We start from the raw sequence: 20,947 nt of genomic DNA, 5'->3' as shown, positions 1-20,947 counted from the left end.
AAAAAATCTCCCTCCCCTTGTGCTGCACTTCAGTCATCAGTAACTGGGGCCAGAGGAAAAGCCCCCAGCAGAGACACTGCAGGCACCAAAATCCCCCTGCACTGATGGTGACTGGGACCAGAGGCATCCCACAGCCCCAGGGGTCTCCAGCTGCTCACTTCTCTGTGTTGGGAGGAGAAGGAGATAGGCAAAGGGATGTAGTAGGATGGATAACAATGTTTTGAAACTCACATTTGTATCTACAGTTGTATTTCTTCTAAATAGCCATTGGAAAATGATCTCCATCCCCCTTTTAGTGCCCTTGCCGTCCCTGAATGCTTTGTGGAAACAGAAGACAAATCTTGGCCCTGTAGCACCTCTGGCCCCATCCCACCTGCAAACCAAACCACCAAACTAGAGCTGATTTGGGTGCACTGGGTCTCACAGTGCTCCCTCTCCCAGATCCTGACCCTTCTACCTTGGCTTTGCTCCTTTCTGAGGTTTCTGGCTGCAGCACTGACCAGCTTTTGATTGAGAACTGGCAGATTTACTGTTGTGACTACACAGGGATTTGAGCGGGGATTAGAACTGGTTTTCAAGTGTTGGTTATGGAATAAATGACATCGTTGATGCAATAAAAGCAATCCTTGCCCCTTTTCCATTGTCCGCTTCTGCCATACTAATTCCCAATCCAAACAATACAGCACAATTTGTTTTTACAGAAGAAGTATTTAACTTTATGTTGACTGTGCTCTGAATTTGCCCCTCCATCTGCGTCCTCAGCCTCCTCTCTGCTTGCAAAGTGAAAGAAATCAACCCATGGGACCTAGCAAACCCAACTGCAACGATACACAGGTTGTAGTCTTGTACTGAACATTCCCAAATTGCTCCAAGGAGTTACTGCTCATTTTGTGTGCATTCCTAATAGACTTTCTCCATGGCTGTTTCAGCTAACACTGCCATCAGCTCAGTGACAATGTGTTTCAGAGACAGGAACAAGCTTTTCAAGCTTTAGAGGGCTCAGATCCTTGGATCTTTACTAGCTGAATGAATCAGCCCCTGGGATTTTCTCTTTCATCTCTCATAAGCAAAAGTCCTGAGAAGTGCCAATGTGATAAGCAGGGAACATCGTTAGAGGCCACTAGCTGTCTCAGTCTGCAAAACCAATGTGACTCGCATTTCTCTGCACTTCCAAGTTTTTCTAATTGAACTAGGGTGTAAACTTAAAGTGCCATAGCACTTTACACTGCTCCACTGTACACTGGAGCATCTCGCACTGATCAGAGACTGCTCTGAGTCACTGGCTCCAAGAAAGCCCTGTTTTTATAGGAAGATAAAAGCACTGAGTGACACAGGTTTCCTGCAATTTCTAGCTGTTGCATCTCCAAAGAGATAATGCCTTCGGAGGTGCCTGGGGAATCAAATAATACAGCTGTGTAAACTGCGTGTGGGCTAAAGCATCTCAGGGCTGCATCCTCATCCCAACACTTCCAAATCAAAATAAAACCTCTCTGGAGGCAGCATCATTACAGAGAAACATTAAAGCCAGCAACTTGGCCCAGAACGAGCTAATGAGTTATTTTCACTGAAGCAGGACACCATGAAATCCACCCTCACCACTGTCCCTATGCAGCGCGGACAACACATTCCAGCATTCTGCCCTTAATCTGGAATTGCACAGGATTCATTTTAATGGGTTTAAGTTCATTCAACCTTTGTGCAAGGGATACTGGTAGGACTCGTGTCCCTGATCAGCTGATTTAGGGTGTATGCACATCATACTATCCATATAACTTCACATGCATTAAAAACATCCCAATTTAACCTGGCAGAAAACAACCTACTTTAATTTGCAAATTAACAACGAAAGAGTTGATGACCTGGGGAGATAGCAGGTATCATTCAGGCACACAGGATGGTCTCAGTGGACTTGGAGATACACTGGCCAGGCAATCTGTCTGTGGCTGTTAACTACACAGCAAAATCCTTCTAAAACACAAGAAAATGCACCAAAGGCAACAGCCCACTCCCCGCTGCTTCCACTTCTCAAATGGGCACATTCTGTCTTCACATGTCTGTGTCTGACACTATTCAATGACTCTTCAGAATACATCTATTATAAATTTCCATTAAAAAAAAGTTCATAATCTGCCATCTGTTTCCATTTAGGCTATTCTGATGCCTCCTCTATTTCTTTTTCTTTTTAGATTTCAATATAAAACATTATTTCAAGATCCTTGCAACCTAGATGGTAGGGGGAGAGAAACCAAAACCCCAGCGCCACCGCAGTTACACTGCTGAAAAGCAATGTGACAATTAGCAAAGACCTGGTGGGAGCCAAGGGTTGGGAAGATGCAGCGTGACTGGTTCAAATCAGGAATATGGTACAAAGTGATTAAACTTGGAAGAGCTTCACTATTGCTTAAAGCCATTACTCTGAATCTGCTTGAGTCTACAGCTTAAAGAGACATTTGACACGTATTAATGGGTGAGTGCTTTGGCTTGTGCAATGTGATGGATCATAATGATTTAGTTAGCATCAGCAGCTACACCTAAACAGAAATAAACAATCACCACTGGAAATATAACAACAGAAGATGTTCAAGATCATGTCATTGAGCACAGTAACATCTCTGGTTTACAGCCGGTCTGGCTCTCATTAAACAATGCTTTATACATATACTTATACATACATGCAATCACATGTGCAACACATACTTTATCTCCCATCCTTGTTTGGACACAAATGCTGCAGCATCGTTCAGAGTGAATCACATCTGGAAAGTGCAGATGTTCTGAAGCTATTGTACCCCTGCCAACTCATATAGTTTCACTGACAACATCACCGTAATTGATTTTTCTCTTCAAGCCCAACCACCTGGAATTGTGCTACAGCCCTGCAGACACAAGGATCCTGAATCTCAGAGAAATCTTAAAAATCAAATGCAAAATTAGAACAGGAAAGAAAAACAAAAACCAAGCCTGCCCTAGAGCCCTGTGAGCCTAAGTGCTCCACAAGCTCTTCCCTTGGCAAAGGCAGGCCCACATGTGTGGATGTCGGCCATGTCATTTAATACGGCTCTGGAAGGTGTTCATGTAGTGAGAAGAGAACAGCCTACACAGCAAATGGGAACGAGCACCCTGACGGGCTGTAAGGCAGGATGAACACACAGGGCAGCCACAGCCTGTTGCATTATACTGAAGCAAGCCTAGCAATTTGCGGTTTGACTTGTGATCTCTGCATGCTGGGGCTCAGCAAGGCCACCTCTTTGGTCCCCAAGTGCCAGCATGGATGTCACACTGACAGTGCCGAATGGAGCTGGAACCATGAGCCCAAAACAAAGCTGAATAGCCCTGCAGTGGGGAAACCAAGTCCTGTGAGCAAATTCACACTGATGTGAAACACAAACAGGGCTTTTGGATGGCCAAACTCACTCAAGCTCTTCCTGGCCCCCAAACCAAGAGCCCCAGTCAACAGTGAAAATGAATACGGGCCTTCCTGCTGAGATTTTATAACCATGGCCGCACTTCACATCGCTGGGGCCTCCCATGCAAATCCGATTTCATAGCTGGGTGTAAAAGCTGCCTCTCAGGTTTAATAAGCAAAACCACTATCAGTAGCAAAGGTGAGACAACAGGAGCCCGGGCCATCCCAATGAGATGCCGCTGAGACAGGCTCAGCCTTGCTCTGCACAAAGCACGTCTCAAGGACAACCGAACACAACCGAAGGCTGACAGCATCCCAAAGAACCACATTTTATTTTCTATTTAAAAGAAACACCAACAACCCACAAACCCAAGGCTGTGGGATCCCTCCAAAGCTCCTCTCCGAGTGCCAGCAGGATGACTGATGGTAAATCACACCAGCTCCAGGGCTCCGTGTCAAACCGCTGCCAGGAGACTCCGCCTTTTGGAGTCACTGACGGTCCCCTTTCCAATTAATCAAGTTCCCATACTGATTAACAGCATGATTCATGTCTCTCGTTAGGCGCATTCTGTAACAAACAAGGCTGTATTTCAAGGCCGCTGGCTTAATGGTTAAAATAAATACCTTCCAAATTTCTATTTTCAAGTAGCTGAACCTTTTCCACCTTTACAACTAATTCAGACTTCCTTCAAATTATTTTTCTAAGTAATATAACAATTTGTTTTTCATTAGAGCTTGTCAAAGCTGGACTTTGGTTTATTTTGAGAGAAACCAGCGCTCTCCAGAAACTGTTTAGTACAATTTGAATGACGCCCAAAGGGGTTATTGCAGCCACAATCAAAATAGAGTTTACAGCACTGGCTAGGGGTGACACTTTATTTAATGATTAAAAAAGAAAAGAAAAGAAAAGCCCCCCAGCCCCCTGAATCAGAAGCTAATTAAATGCACTCCTATGGCTAACAGTAAGTGTTTCTAAGTCACTCTGACTACTGCAAAATGCAAGAGCTAAACTTGTTGCTAACTAATACCAGACACCATTATACGAGCAGCGTTATTTACTGATTTGGGGTGGTATGCGCTGGTATTCTTGTGTCTGGTATGGCAGCCTCGCCTTGTGACAGATATTATTATTTCACATGGATGTGAAATCAAATATAAGAGTGATTTAATGGTTTGGGTTCTGCCTAAGTTGGGTTGGATTTTTTTGTTTTGTTTTGTGTTTTTTTTTTTTAAACAGCTTGGTATTTAATTTAAGGGGGTTTAAAATGCAATGGAAAATCCAGCCTGCAGCTCCTTTGATTTCCCATGCCTTTTCTTTTTTGCTGTTGCTGGATGGGGATGGAAGGGACAGGGATGGGCACACAGGGCCAGTCCCAGCGACTTGGGGCTGCAGCAGTGACTGCCATAGTCCCAGCACAGAGCTTCAGGGTTCCCAATAACTTTTCAAACACTCTCCCTTCGTCCTCCATCTCAGACCCGAATCCAAGCCAGATTTTAAAACAATTGAGCTATAAAACTCTTTTCCAGCGGACCATTTCTCCCCTAGCAGCAAACTAATGCTCTATTGTTAATTTCCCTGGGACGTTTTCTGTTTCTTGTTGCTTTCTAAACCACAACAAAATCAACTCAATTTGGACTTTCGGGACTACACATCCACCATCTGCCTGCACCAGCCCTGGGGACCGAGCTCCCTCACACCCAACCTTGCTGTGCTGGAGATCTGCCACTGCAGAGCTTCTTTGATGCAAGTGAAATCAGGGGCTGGCCCAGGGACACCTCATGGAGAAATACTGTCTGCATCTCTTCTGTGATCTTAATTCAGGCTGCCTATTTGTAGGGTAAATGCCTGTGTTTTCTGCCTCCTGCCCACATTATCCAGCAGCCCCGGGGTGGCACACAGGGCACCAGCTTTATTTTCACACATGCTCTTCCTACAGAACATTACACTACCCCATGCCAGTAAATAGAAACAACTACCTGAGCAATTCAAATATCCTATAGGTGTGTAACTAAAGCAGAAATGAGGGCTCTGATTCTTCTGACGCAAGCCCGGGGTTTGTCTTCCTGGAGACGCATCTGACTTACACCAGAGTAAGAAAAAGAACAAAACCAAGCTCATATCTGACAAGTGAAAACAAACACTGATTCAGACACTTTCTGCAGGAAAGGGGTGGGGGGAGCTGTTTAATTTTTGTTCCTTCTATCTGGGCTGCTGCTGTGACCTCTGCTACCTCCTAACTTAGCAACACAATATGTTGCAGCTGTGGCACTGCAGCAGCCTGATTTAATTTGTGTGTGTGTGGCTTGAGGGGTTGTTCATCCCTCCAAGGTCTCACAGCATGGCATTGGCAGTGGTGGGGGGGCTGGTCCTACCCAGAAAGAGGGGAAAAACCCCTGCTTTGCTTCCCATGCACAGCTTTGGAGAGGAGATGGGAAAAGGATCACCTGCATTAAAATCTTTAGAAGGTTGAGATTTGTCCAAGCTGAGAAAAAAAGAAAAACACAACAGAGAAAATAAAGATATTTTTTTCAACAACTGCCTTCTGCTTTAAAATAATAAAAAATAAAGACAGGAAAATGATGAAGATGCTTTTCTGCCCCTCTCTGAGTGTCTCCACCTCAGCCAGGGCCACATGTCCCAGTGTGGTGCCCAGCAGAGCAGCAAGCAGGGTGTTTTCCCAGCTCTCTGGTGGAGCCCTGGCCCTCCCCCAGATCATAAAGCAGCTGCTTCCATAATACAGAGCTTTGGATGGACCCAAGAGCTGCAGTTTAGTTGGTCAGCACTCTGAATCAGAACGACGGCTTTGACTGCTGAGGGCTTTTATGTTTCTTTTCCGCAAGCTTGGAACTCAGCTCTGCTCTTGGCATTGTCATTCCTGCCTTTCACACACAGCTCCTGCTGAAAACACCCTCAGACAGCCTTGAATTACGCCCACTGCCAAACCTTTGTGGGATGAGGACTTGTGGCAGCTCTGAAGCCCCAGCAGAACTGCTTTATACCAATCTCCTCCCAGCACTGATGCCCCTGGCACCTCCTGAGCTGTACAGCACTGCTCCACGCAGAAGGTGCCAGGAGTTTCCAGGAGCCATGAAAGAGATCAGGCCCCCAAATTTCATCTGAATCCAAAGTGATCTGAGGTATAAAACCCTGGAAATCCCAAACCATGACTACTACCCAGAACAGCTCCCTAGAAGCAAAGGAATGACCCTGCTTTTCCAACAGCGCTAGCTTTCCACTTACTATTTGCAATAAACTATATATTTATTTATTTTACCGTTGTGATATTGAAGCTCCTTCCCACCTGGCACAGCTGAAATCGCTCCATGGCTGTAGAAAACCTCAGCCCCTCTTGTGCCATCCCTACAAGCACTTGGATCCAGCCCTACCTGCCAGCTCATGGGGGCAAGGTGGCTTTCTCCTCACTTTTTGGCTTCCCTTTAGCTTCCCCTCATCAACTCGTTTGCCAAGCAGTGTAATTTTACAGGCTGCCTTAAAGAGCCAAGAAATACGTTTGCTGGTGTAAGCTGTGTGTTAGACATCGTGAAAAACATGCAGCTTCAGGGTTTTAGGAGCCAGCGACGCAGAACAGCGAAACACCCGCAAAGCAGCAAGGAGATGGTTTTGCACCCTCTCCGATTTCACTCCCGGACCCTCGTGCTTGATGCTGGCAGTGGGTGGTGAGCAGAGGGATGAACCCATGGGAGTGATGTGTTGGTGGAAGGGTCCTCTACCTTATGGCTTCTGGTTTATGAGCGGGGCAAGGACTTGCCTCCCCCACCCTGCTTCTCCTTTACCCATTCAGTACTTCCACCCTCCATCCCTTAAAACCATGAGCTCCTTAGGGTTCTGGCTTGATGCCTTACAGAACCGAGAATAACAATGTCCAAATCTCACCTGTGGCCTTCAGAAAGTCTAGGACCATTTCTACGACCCCCTTTTTGGATATAAGAAAAAATTTCTTTATGCTAAGGGAGGTGAGGAATGGCACAGGGTGCCCAGAGAGGTGGTGGTGCCCCATCCCTGCAGACACCTGTGGTCAGGCTGGATGGGGCTCTGAGCACTGATGGAGCTGTGGGTATCCCTGTTCAGAGCAGGGAATTAGACCAGATAGCCTTTAAAAGTCCCTTCCATCTCAAAGGAGCCTATGATTCTACAGTTCTTCCACCTCTACATGCTACTCTCACAAACTCCAAAGACTGTTGGTTATAATGTGAGCAAGAGGCGAACTCCAACTTAGGCATACTTAGAGGTTTCTGAGGCTCAACCTGGACATTCCCCACCAGCCTGGTTTTATGGAGCTGCAGTGCAGCCCCAAGCAGGGATGGAGCTGAGCTGTAACTCTCTCCTCCAGCTGCATTCCTGGCAGAGACAATTTACAGCAGTGTTGCTCAGCACGTCAAGTCTGGCACCTGCTTACAATAAATCCCTAACGACATTGAAAAGTTAAATGTTCATTTACTTTTATCTCTGTTTCAGATTTGGATTTCTACATACTGTAAGTGCTAGAATATGGGTTTGTTTGCTTTTTAAACAATGCCACCTATTTACATTGGAGATCCTTTATAACTGGCTGCATTTATCTAAAATGTCTTTCTAAATACATGCAGTCCAAAGGAGAGGCTTTGCCACCATCAACTGCTAATACCTTTCTGCCTGGTGAGACCTGAGCAGGCTCCTGCAGGTGGGATGTGTTCAGTGCACTGCTCTGCATCTGAGAAAGCCCAGGGGGGAAGATCCCAACAGACACCAAAGGAAGCACAATGCCCAAGGGATGATGTTAGCCCATATAGGCTGGAGTTTGGGAGCAGGGAATGGCTGGTGTTGAGGATATGAAGCAGGAGCACAGAGGACAAACTGCTGACGGAGCCTGGACATGCTGCATTGAATCCTTGGATGATGTTTTCTCTCAGCTCACCTTTGATCCTGGCAAATGTGCTCTGGGCACTGTGATTTGATCGAGAACATCTCTGAGTACAGATGTCCTGCAAAAGCTATACCCATAGCTGTAAATCACAGAGCTCTCTCTCTCTCCAGCCCAATGGTTAGCAACAACAAATGATTTTTCTAATGGGAACTGGCCAGCACTCAACCCACTCCTTGATTCTGAGATCAAAAAAGCAGCCAAATGAGGAGATTTCTGGAAGTTCAAGTTATGGAGGACTCAGATGGGAAAGAAGCAGACCCAAACCACGCTCCCACTGACAGCACTGAGCTCCCAGCAGCAGCAGCAGGACATGCTGTGCCTGCAGCCTCACAGGCACAACTGCACAGCAATCCCACCGAGCCTTCTTCTTTGCAAAGGTGAACTGGGCAAGAAGAATAAGTTCACACTTGGAATTAAAAAAGAAAGACTTTTTAAAAGCACGACTTTCTTTGGGCTCCTGACAAAGCAATATTCTCCAGGCCAGTTGGAATCTGGAAAAATACACTTACTCAACCTAGCCACCATGACTCCAATAACAATTATAAAATGTCCAATAAAACTTGCATGTAATGTCAATTCAAATCTTGAAAAGCAGAATTAAGTGGTATATCAACATTAAACTTTATTGCTTCCTTTGCAGAGCAGAAGTATTGTCAATAAAAGTCATTCTGAATGAAGAAAAGGGTAGTAAATATTAAATAAACAGGTTTTTGTTGAAATGCTATAAATGCACCAGAGCTGCATTTTACACTGGGACCCTTCTTTTTTTTTTGCCTTTGCAGACTCCACTCGTGATAGAAATAAGTCAGTAATTGCAAACTATCAATAAAGCACCAATTAAAGGGCGGTCAGATGCATGCATTACAAGCCCCTATTGGGTGTAGTTTGCTTTCTCAGATCCCACTGGCTTCGCCTTAAGTCCCCAGCCCACAGTCAGTGGTGCTGCTCATTAGGGCCCTGCAGCACAAGGCCAGCCCAGCACTAAGCAGCCAAGGAAGGCTCAGCAGCTCAGGCTTTGGGAAAGCAAGTTTCACTGTCAGAGATGTGAAGGCAAAGCAGCATCGTCGCAGTCCATTAAACTATTATTTTTCTATCAAGGCAGAACTGAGCAGAGCAGAACAGCCATGCCAAAGCCTGCACTTTGGCAACATGTCTTTATTTTCTAAGAAGCTGCTCGGCTCCTTTCTGGGCCTGTTTGCCTTGAGAAAGAGCTACTGTCATCCTCCCCATGCTTCTTCATGTGCACAACTATTCCTACTTCCAATTCCTATCTGCTAATCCAATTTCCATCAGCAGGAAGCAAGGAGCAGCCGACAGAGGATGTGTTGCTCTGCCCATGGTGCACAAGCAGCTGCCCTCACCTTGGCCCAAGCCTCCACTGTAGCAAAACCTGGTGCAAAGGGCTGTGCCAAGCAATTGAGGATCCATACTGTGTGTTCGCTGGTACCCAGCTCAACACGACGTGCTTGGGAAGCAGGGGAGCAAGCGGGCTCCTCTGTGAGTGCACAAATCCCACGGCTTTTATGTCAGCCCTTTAAAATCTGATCAGCATTTTTGTGGTTTACCAATAGAGTTTATAAGCTGTTCTCCAGTTTAATCATCACACGTATTTACAGGAAGCAGTAACAGCTACAGCATATGAATTTCACGACGCTGGAGTGATACCGAACAAAGGCTGCAGTAAGTGGGAGCTGTGCTGCTGCACGTCAGCACGGCTTCGCTTGGGGCTTCCAGTTATCCTGGAGCTCAGAAGGGAGAAATGAGATGAGGCTTTGGAAAGCAGAACATGTGTTCAGGAGGTTCTTTCCTCTAAATTCTGCACAGCTATTTATTTCATGTGAAAAAAGAAAACAACAACAACCCACAACTGAAACAAGAACGCCATTAATTTCTGAAGAATGGATTTTTGCTATGAATCTAAGCTCGGTAAATCTGATGGTTGTAAAAGAAGAACGGGACAAAACCAAATAACTCAAATTCAGCCATACAAAATAGCCCTTAAACACACACAAAAAAACCAAAAAAACCCAAAACACCACAGAGAAAGATGTCCATAAATATCAACTTGCAGAGAAACTGCAAGTATTCATGCCCCATCTCTGGAGGCATTTAATGCCAGGCTGGATGGGCCCTGGGCAGCCTGATCTGGTGGGTGGCAGCCCTGCCCATGGCAGGGGTTGGAACTGGGTAATCCTTGAGGTCCCCTCCAACCTGAGCTGTTCTATGATTCATCCTGACCAACCACAGCCTCCTGGCCACTGCAGGATCAGCCCCTGCACACTTGCCCTGTGCCAATGTTTCTCGGCTGTCGACATGAATGGGAAATGAAGCAGAGGCCAGGGAGCACCTCTCCAGCAATACACCCAGGGCAGCCCCACCAGCGCGAGTCACCCCAAAGCCAACTGTGAGATGAGAGCTCTGAATCATTCTGACTCACTGGAGCCTGAACTCCTGACCCGGTTCTTGCATCAGTTCCTCTGCTCCAGTTTGGAAACATGGGTACAGCAACCACCTCGCTGCCACCCAAGTGGTGGAGTGGTGCGAGGGATGTGGCTGCAGCACACATGGAGACCCCTGTAATGTGCTGGGAGGAGATGGGACCTCAGGAAGCAAACCCAGGAGCATCTCACCTGGAAAAGGATCTGCAGAACACCGTGCACCATGCACATCCTTCGTCCCATGAAGATGAAAAAGGGCACCACCAGCTCGATGAAGTGGTTGAAGAGCGTCTCGAACTGATGAAACCAGCCTGGTGAGCGGTGCATGAAGTAGGCGATGGGGTTGGGCACCGGCTGGGTCTGAAAGATGAAAACACAGAGTCAGCCCCAGCCCAAAGGTATCGGAGGGATCCAACAGAGCTGTGGGGTCGTTCCTTCTCTTCCCTGCACTTCCTTTCGTTTTAGAGGAAACTGTTTCATCCAAACCTTTTTCATGCAAAACCCAGGAATTTTTAAGCCAATACATCTTTTAGAAAACAGGAGTTAATTTTCTTCCTTTTCATCGTACCCCAAATCATTCAACCTCAGTTGAACCCCTGCTCATTTAGTACCACACCAATGGATGTTAAATCATTCTGCAGAAACACAAGAGATGGGGAGAGTAACAGAGCTGATCCAGTAACGGAGAAAAAGATTTTTCTTAGGGTCACAAAGGAGGTCAAACGGAGACAGGAATGGGAACCAGATTTCAAAACCCTCGGAGATCCTCTTTCAAAATGTTTAAATTTGAAATAAATGTGGTGGTCGAGCTACTTCCCAACATCATAATTCGGGAGAGGAAAGTCTTAATTCCTCGAAACACGCTATATTGGTTTAAGGTATTTACATGCTGGCTGCGTGACAATATTATTCTTCTGAATTTTGTTGATGTAGGGAGATCTTCCACCCAGTACGACAAAGGCAGCAAGCTGTGCTATGTTAATAGCAGCAACCCTCAGAAACGCTGCAATCGAAACCAAAAAGAAAGGAGTGAACAATTTACCTTAGCATGTCTGACAAGCTCAAACTCACTGGGATTGTTTTAAAACTCTGTCAGAGAAACAGAGAGGATGAAGAGGCGAGTTTTAATTGAAGGAGACACAACACATCTTTAAATTATTTGTAGCTAAATCAAAACTACAAACAAAACAGGGAAAATATTGTACTATGCATGGCAATCGAGCACGTTTCCACTGCCAAATCCCACAACTATTGTAATTCCCCATTAGCAAAGCTGGGACTAATAAACGTGTTGCTTTCCATGGGCTGGAGGCTGCTGTAACCCCTTAGGACAGGAGACCGCATCCTTCCTTCCTCGGACAGCGGCAGCGGATGGAGCGGCAATGGGGTCATGGAGCACTGCGGGGTCCTGGCCGGTGTGTGGAGGTGGGGGTCAGAGCCCCCCCAGCCCGGGGGGATGCGGCCCCGCTGCCACCACAGCCCCAGTTCCGGTTACTCTGCTCCCATATGATGGCTATGGGGCTCTCAGAGCTCTGGGGAGGGTCACTGAGAGACCTCATACCTTCAGTATAAGCTGCTGAGAAATGCTTTCACCCTTCCAGAAAGGCAGGTTGCTTTCTTGGCTGCTTTCACGTATTTTTTTTTTTCTTCTGAAGTGCAATAACCAAAACTGACCTCATTCTTTTATCTTTTTTTTCCTAAAATGCAGTAATCAAAACTGACTTCAGTCAGGCTTCTTTGACTCATTTCTTTTCTCAGATGCGTTAAGCTAAGCTGACCTTGATAACAATCCCACAGGTTGCCATGTTTAGGCCAAAAGGAGCTGCACGAAGGTGGCACTCATGCTCACGCAACCCCATGTCCTATCGCAAATGACCATGCTCAAGAGTCTGTCTTCTTTCTTAGAGCCCTCCTTTAGTTACTGCACCATCAGCCAGGAGCCTTTCTCCCCAAAACAGCAGCTGCTTCTCTGAAGCCTACATCTTCCAGCTGAGCAAAAGATGGGGAGAGAGAAGCATCTCGTGTCCCAGCACTGAGTGGAGCGGCTGCAAGGGGAGGGTGCGGGCGGTGAGCACTGCGTGTGTGTGTTCCTCCCGATGCCTTCCAGATGCTCTGAGCACTGCATGAGTTTCCCGGGGAGAAAGCCGGCTTTGCTCATTGCTGAGGCTGGAGCATAGAGCTGGGATACTGTGTGAAAGCTAGGGGAAATGCTGGGAAAGCCTGATGCTGGCTGCTGGGGTGCTCAGGGGGACCTGCAAAGCACAAGTGTGCTGAACACCTCTTAGTGCAATTGTGTCCATCAAGACTGTCATAACATGAGAGGAGGGAAATGCATTCCAGCATCTCTTACCCAGCACCTTTCACAAAGGATTTTGAGCTTTGCACTTTGCCTCACGGCTACCACCAGTCTAGGAAGCAGCCAGCAGCTCCACGCATGGGGAATGGCGAAATCCTGACACACAGAAAAACACAGCTCCAGCTCAGATGCAACTGAATAAACAAGGCCAAGGACGGCTCAGCACAGCCTCCAAGCAGCCACGTTTCTGGGTCCTCCTGCACAGCAGAAAGGGTTTTTAAATAAAAAAACGATTAGCAAAAACCGGCTTTATGTGTCAACACAAAGTACGATACAATAAAGCTGCCTGCCTCACACCTCCGGCAGCCGGAGGGAAAAAAAAAAACAAACGAGTTCTGAAACAAGATTGGGGAAAATTAATTCCATAATTCACAGGGCAGATTTGTGACGTGTGACTTGGGCGCGATGTTGGGCAGGGGCTGCTGGCCGTGATAAATGCATGCTGGGTCGCCAGCTATGGCATGTTCTCTGGCTTGTCTCTACCTGGTTTTATGAGGGTTGGTAACAGATTCTAAAAATATGCACAATAAACTGTTTTTTCTCCCTAAGGGGTCTATGGTTTAATTACGTTCTTAGTGAGAACCATTAAAGCGCTAAGTACCTGAAGACTCCTAATTTACTAAACTATACGCTACTAAAACCCAACAGAAGGCTATTATATACCGGAGCAAATGCTCTTCTCTGGGACTGTAAATGCACACGGGCTCTCCTCCCAGCCTCCCCATTGGCACAGCATTACACAAACTCTGACAGAGTACTAAAGCTGTGTCAGATACCCCATCTCAACTGAGGGAGATCTCCAAGCTGCCCTAAACATGTGCATGAGAACAAGTCCCACACTGTCCTTGAACAACATGCTGCCAGGCCAGGGCTGAGCATGGCATACTGTACCACAAGAGGAACGATGCCCATGTGAGCATTGAGTTAGAAAGAGCAAAGCCTCCACTCTCAAGACAAGAAATGAGGGCAGAAATGCACCATGTGAGCTGTATCCCTGCAGGGATGGATGCCTGCTTTCCTTCCCTTCCCATGTACTGCAGATCATCTCCTGGAGCCTCAGGGGGAGCATCCTGAAGCTCAAGCTCTCTTTCAAAAAACAGAAGCAAGTTACAAAGGAATTGATTTCAAAAAGTTGAACAAAAAATCCATTATTCAATCTGTTTGTATGAAGTAAAATTGGGTTATCTATTGATTTTGACTTCAAATTAAAACAACTCTAAGGACAGCCTTTCAAACTATCACCCTGGCTGCCTATCACACAAATGCGACCGTGAAAACTAAAGCAAGCCATAAATGTCCCTATATACTCTAGACACCATTATTTGTTTGCACTGAAAAGCACTTACTTAACCAAAACACTCAACTGCGAGTGCATTTATCTGCAGAAATATCTTGAAAGAGGGAAGGAAATTGAACAAGAGCAAACACCAGTAAGTGGTGAGAGCACACAGCTACTCAGCCAAAAGGAGCAGGATGGGCTTGGTGCAGTCCGAGGAGAGGAAGGCTTCATTGCAAGCAGAAGGGTGTGAAGAGTGGTACCCTGGAAAACCAGGTGGAGATGTACGGGTAGATATTTTCCTAAAGGTCTGTGGAAGGTACAGATGAACTGCAAAGCACACATCTTCACCTTCCCGAAGCACTGAGCCATGAAATCATCTTCCCAGCTTCAAAGGAAAGCTCTCAGTTCTCTTGCACTTTGGACCAAAAAAAGAAAGAGAAAGGATTCTCCGTGGCAGGGTGTAATTTGATCGACGTGATCCAACAGGCTTTTTCTCTGCCAGTCTGTTCTGCTTCAGATCTTGACCCTTCCTCCTTACGCATCTGTAGATCAAAGCTCTGCCTTCCAAAACCTGTGCAGAGATGGCTTCCCAGCCCCGTGCAGGAGAGCAAAAGGCAGCGTGCAGGAAGGAGATAAACCGGGTCACTCCCAGCTGCTGCTATGTGTGGGAAGATGCGTGTCTGTATTGAAGCTTGAATGCCTCTCGTGATGCACAGTAACCAGCGGCTCCTGCAAAATGCCCTTCTTCATCACAGGGAGCTTACAGAGAGCTGCTACTGCCCAGCCTGTAAGGCTTTGTGGTGGGCGCGCTACACGTGCAGCAAGCTTGATTGATGAACAACGGTGGTTTTGCACAAAGATACACATGTAGGCAAGGGCTTAGGAAGGAAATTGAGCAGCAAACTGCTCAGCTTCTTGTGCAAATCCCAACCGTAACTCGTGCTGTGTGTATTTTATACATACACGCATGCACACAAGCCTCTGCATGCATGCTCCTAGCACGCCTTCATACACAATAACTAATCATTTAAAAATAGTCCCTTTGAAACTTTCCAATTACTGTTATATTGCCAATCAAAATAAAATCACAAGAAAAAGCTAAAAGCTGTATCTCTCTTCAAACACAGCCATCCAATGTCTGGGTGGGTCACAAGGGGTCGGCTCTTCAATAGCACAACATCAAAATAATTAAGTCTCGGTAGATCTGTTAAAAAGAAAAGTTACCTATATGTTCTTGTCGGGCAGAGCTTCCCTTGTTCAGTCAACAGTAATATTCAGTTCATAGAAAAACACACTGGAATCTGCCTGCTTCAAGACAGCAGCGCAAGCCAAGAAGATGTGTGTTTGACTCGGTGCCAGCACGACCATAAAATGTTGGCAATTTAGTAGAGACATAGTGCCGCGCCACTCTCCCAAAGGACCCAAATAAACTTCAGATGTAGAACATATATTTTTACTTTTTATATATATAAATCTGCTGTTTCATTTTTAACTCCTTTCCCCAGCCTTCCCTCCGTCTAAGGTTTTTCAAAGCTGAAGCAGGTCCCTAGATCTCCCGGCTGAGCGAAGCCTCAGCAATGAAAAGTTAAAAGCATGAAAAATCAGAGAAATGATTCACGTCTGGGCGTTGGGTTTCTTGGGGAACGATGGCTGCACATGCGGCCACAGATGCCGGAGGGGAAAAGGCTTGGGGAGAAAATTCTGCTGTGCAATTTCATGCCTCCGCGTTATAAAACATCCCGAGGAATTTTTTTTTCATGTTCCCAAAGTTACATTTGCAAAGTCACCAGCGTAGGTGAAACCTTCCTGCCACATCTGTGACATTTAGCTATGAAGCCAAGCTTTGCTCATCATGAGTCAGCCTCAACTTAGTGCAGATCTGACGAGGAGCGGGGCTGGCTCACAGGGCTGTATTTTACCATGGGTACACCTAAAAAGCACAGTTTGAATTCCAGCAAGTTGGGTGGGGGCAGAAGGATCTATAGCAGCACTGTTTGCTTTTCCAGACTGCACCCTGCCTCCTGGTCAGAGCTATCCTCCAGTAATAAAGACCACATTTCCACGGCCCACAGCATACCTGTTTATTGACACTATTCCTACATAGCATGCCTCCGAGCTGCTTGCCGTATATAGAGTTAATTGTGGATGTATTACAGATTCACCTATTTATTCTGTACATTCTTGGAGGGATCCGGAGCTAAAATTACACAAGGAACTGCTGAACTGTTCAAGCTATTTATTTGTTCAAAATCCCTTTAAAATAATTAGCGGGGCCAGGAACAGACATCTCGGCTCTTATGGAGCCAGCAGAAGCTGGTGCTACCAACCATGGGTCATCACCGCCTCCCCACTTTGGGGGAAAATCCTGCTTATGAACAGCAGCACCACATGGGTCATGCTAAACTTGGGATGGACCAGACGGGATGGCATGCATGGAAGAAACAGCAGCTGAAGGCAATTAACATTTATCAAGAAGCTCCCATTGCAGTAGGGCTGGGACAAGGGGCTGCTTCTCCCTGGGTCCCATCTCTCACTGGCAGGGATGCCCACCAGAACCCCATTCTCCCCCAGCTTGGGCACAGAGCTGCTATCAAATAGGGTTTTCCTGGCACCTCCTGCCCCAGGAGGTCTCTTCCAACCTAAGCCACTCTATGATTCCCAACACAGCCCTAGCAACGCTTTCTGACGGAGTTCATGTTGCCATGGATCACCAGGCAGGCCACTCACCAATATTTTAAATTGCCATTTAAGAGCATATTGCAAATGTGATCCTTTAATTGGTCACTGTTATGGCTCTCTATTAGAGAAGACAAGTTTTTCCACACAAGGTAAGCCCTTGCGAAAGCACTGAAAATGTTTAAAAACAACCCAGTCCTGATATATTTATTATATATTTCTCTATATATAAATAATTTCATGAAAAGGAACGTACTGAGTGGAAACTCCATTTAAAATGTGATCCCAGATGGTGGCAAAGCTCTAAAATTGCAAGGCAACATGTAAAGAAAGATTAACGACCTCAAACAGGCACAAATTTATGAGGTGAAAGCCCCTGTAATCCCAGAGAAAAATGATACCAAACGTTAGACTAGACAGCTAGAAAATACCTCTGCTTAGTTCATGTGGCCTCTGCCATTTTACATTTTCTTTTAATATACCTTACTTTTGGGTTCATTTACTCTTTCCTCCTGTAGGACTGAGGATTGCTTTGGCGCATGAGCATGCCAATGGATTTGCTGTCTTCTATCACATACTCCATTATTAGCAACCTAAACTGGCTACATCCTGCAATGTGATCAATGGCCAAGAAGAGAGAACAGAGAGTCACACGTCAAGTCTTTATCATCACTGTGCGAGCCAAAGCCCCATTGTCCAGTAGAGAGGAAGAAAGAGCTTAACACAACACTAAGGTTCACCCATTTCCTTATTCCACCTGAGAACAAAATGTTTCAAAGGAAAGGAGTGTGGGTCTCTCCAGAGACCAGTATCTTTCGTGCCATTAACTCTAGCTGGGACATCGTGGGTCCCACAGCCCATTTCCCTGAGATCTCTGGTACCTCAAAGATCCCCAGAATCAATGAGACATCACTAGCATAGACAAACTGCCCAATGCACATCAAGGGTGCAAAACATACAAGCTGGGATGAGCTTCCCTGATTCCATGTCATCGCTGGGCTGTGCATCCAGAGAAAGCAATTCTGCTCATTTCCACCCAGACTTGAGCAATCTGTTTGACAAAGCTTCACTACAATATCAATCTGTGAGATTTTTCAATGAGCTGCTATTTTCTGACCCTTTCGGTATAGAGTTCCTGGCACTCTCTCATCGACAAGACAGCCATGGAATGATAACAAAATTCGTGTGGTTTTAAAACGCTTGGCAAGTGGTGTCCCGAGGCCAAAAGATAGAACTGTCAAGGGGGTCAGGAAAGTGTTTAAAGTTCAGTTTGAATTTAAGTACTAACTAAAGATATAGATCACAGACTGCCCTGAACATCTGAAGGTGAACCTACATCATGGAAGATGGTCAAAAGAGGAGGAGAAGGAAGAAAACCTGTCTGCTGAATGAAAATACAATGACAAGCTTGCACTGAATTAGGACAAAGGACAGCACAGATTTCAGCCTTCTCTCCCTGCAGAAGGTTTAAAGGCAAGTTGTCTTTCAGGTCTCTGCACAAATCTGTTATGCCAAGTACAGGCGCAGTAAGGGGATACAGTGCTAAGGGGGCACAATCCCCCACCCTACCACATTGCCAACACTGGGGTACCCGCAGGCACTGGGGTAGCCAACCACTTAAGTTTTGCCTTTCTGCCCTCATCAGAAGCTGCCAGCTCCCTGACCTCCTGCAGCCAGAAGGCCCAGTGGCCTCCTGTGACTTCCCTTGGAGGGTTTTCCTGAGATTCCAACTGGGCTGCAAAACCAGCTCTTTGCAGCAGCTGTCCCATCAGCTGTCACTGCTGTTATAGTCCCATCTCTGCCAGCAACACAAGTCCAAAGCCTGGCTCTCACCTGGCTACAAGCAGAGTGAAGAAGGACACACATCTTCCTGCTGAAACACAAAGGCAGGATGTGCAGAATGAACCTCTGAGTGGCTCTGCCATGACATCTGATGGTCTCGTGGAGGCTCTGCCTGCAGGACATCAACATTGTGGAGGCTGGAGGCTCCCCAGACCTCCAAGCCACTGCCTGGGGAGGAAATGCCAGGTTCAACCCCTCTGGAAAGGCAGCTGTTTCTGTGGGTGTCCAGGCTCCAACATGGACATTTTTCAAGCAGCTCACAGCTATGAACGATCTGCTTCTCCATATGCGGTGCCCCACACTACAAATCATTGCCAAGCCAGGCAGTGCCCATTTTCCATCCATGCTTTGAGATCCATACTGTACAGAACAGTCCATTCTCTCCCTTTGGGGATGTGCTTTAAAGGACAAATCTGCTGCATTAGTGTGGGTTGAAGTATATCTTTCCTATGCTATGCCTGCCCACAGGACCCAGGGAATGTGGGGTTTAATCCCCCACTCACTACCCCAATGCACAGCGCTGCTCCACTGTGCTGAGGCTGCTTCTGTGAAGGCCTTCATTACTTCACCTTTTTCCTTTTCATAAGTCAACCAGAATCGTATCTCCTTCAGTGGGCTTTTTTTTTTGGGTGCATGCTCATAAATACGATGTTCAGCACCAGGCCAAGGAACACATGGGCAAAATCAGAGGGCGGCAAACGCCAGCAAAGCCACAGCTCGTGCCTGTGTTTGGATTAGGCAGTTTGGCAGCCCGGACATTTACAGGGTGTTTTTTTTTCTTCTTTCACGCAAGAGAGTTACAACTAGAGACAAACAGTGGGATCTTTCATAAAATGTGTTCACAAAGGGCAAATTGTGCCATTAGGAACAAGCTACCTGGATGGTCATTTGAATTCTCCGAACTGGAACACCACGTTGCTCCACGCCAAATCAAACTGCAGGGGAAGGAGGGGAAACTCAGAGTCACAGGCTGTCTGGTTTAACTTTCCAGCTACACAAGAGAGAGCTGAACATCATCTGCCTCAACTAAGTGTGTTTAAAACAACCCTCTGGTTTGAGCAGTCACTATTATAAATGAAACATCCAAAGTGAGAGAGGGGCTGAGGGGTGTGTGAAAGGGGTCCTGGTACTGGTTGGCTCTATGAGCCACCTGAGCATTGCTGAAAAGACTTCAATTCACATCACAAAAGAGGGGGGAAAAAGCCACAGAATTTAACTTTAGCATTAAAACAAAACCAAAAACACTTACTCCCAAGAGATTTCAGATACAAAAGCAGAATGGACTTCACCTTAGGGACCCAGGCTGAAGATCATACCCCTCTGTTGTATGGTGACTGGCAATCACCCCGACAAGATGTTTACGCAAGGCTGGAATGGGTGAAGATGTTCAGCTCCCATCTTCACGGATATATGCACAAAAAACTGCCACTTCCTGCACTTAATAGAGATTTCTAATGCATCTTCACATCTTGTTTCGTACGTTCTTCCATCCCATTTTTCAGCAGTAAAGCCTGACCACTCTGCCACATTGCTTTCCAATGTACTGACAGACCTTGCACGGTTATAGTGAAGACTTCATATATTGTTTTTAGCATGCGGTTTACCTTATTTCCATTTTCCTCTCGAAACGGCATTAACATAAACACCAGGATAATTCTGCCTGGTTTTGTCCACCGTATTTTGAAAACTTAACTATTTCTGTGGGGCTGAAGCAGTGCAGCTCTTGGATGCGCTGCAAACAGGTCAGGGAACAACAACTGCGATGGTTCCCCTTCGAGTACAGAGTGCAGCATGGCTGCAGGATGGGCACAACATGATGGAACGATGGGATCCTTTAGCCTGGAGCTCGGTGAAGCACTGCCCTTGTGCAATCGGCTCGCTTGTTTTGTAAGCGTAGCTTGTTTCTATGCTTTCCTACAAGAAAAGTAAATAAATTCTGCAGACAAATAAATTCCACCCAATAAATGTGTCGTCCCGCCGTCCCCGTGGACGTAATAATGCCCTCACACTTGTCCTGCATTGGAG

The 20,947-nt window shown here is 46.3% G+C and overlaps 1 protein-coding gene across 7 annotated transcripts in view; it reads right to left on the bottom strand.

The window, feature by feature from the left end:
* Nucleotides 1-20,947, bottom strand: part of LMF1 (lipase maturation factor 1) — a 148,585-nt gene that overhangs the window by 37,793 nt on the left and 89,845 nt on the right. For 6 of the 7 annotated variants that reach the window (XM_015876946.3, XM_085513961.1, XM_085513960.1 and 3 more), the window contains one exon: nucleotides 10,962-11,129. The exons of the other annotated variant lie outside the window; for it this stretch is intronic. In XM_015876946.3, the coding sequence (XP_015732432.2) occupies nucleotides 10,962-11,129 (168 nt within the window). The remainder of the gene's footprint in view (nucleotides 1-10,961; nucleotides 11,130-20,947) is intronic. 7 annotated transcript variants of the gene reach the window in all.

Source organism: Coturnix japonica, chromosome 13, assembly GCF_054131305.1.
Source record: "Coturnix japonica strain WE chromosome 13, WE-NBRP24, whole genome shotgun sequence".
Taxonomy (NCBI): Eukaryota; Metazoa; Chordata; class Aves; order Galliformes; family Phasianidae; genus Coturnix; species Coturnix japonica.
The sequence above is the reverse complement of the archived record's forward strand: the minus strand, read 5'-3'. Positions and strand labels throughout refer to the sequence as shown.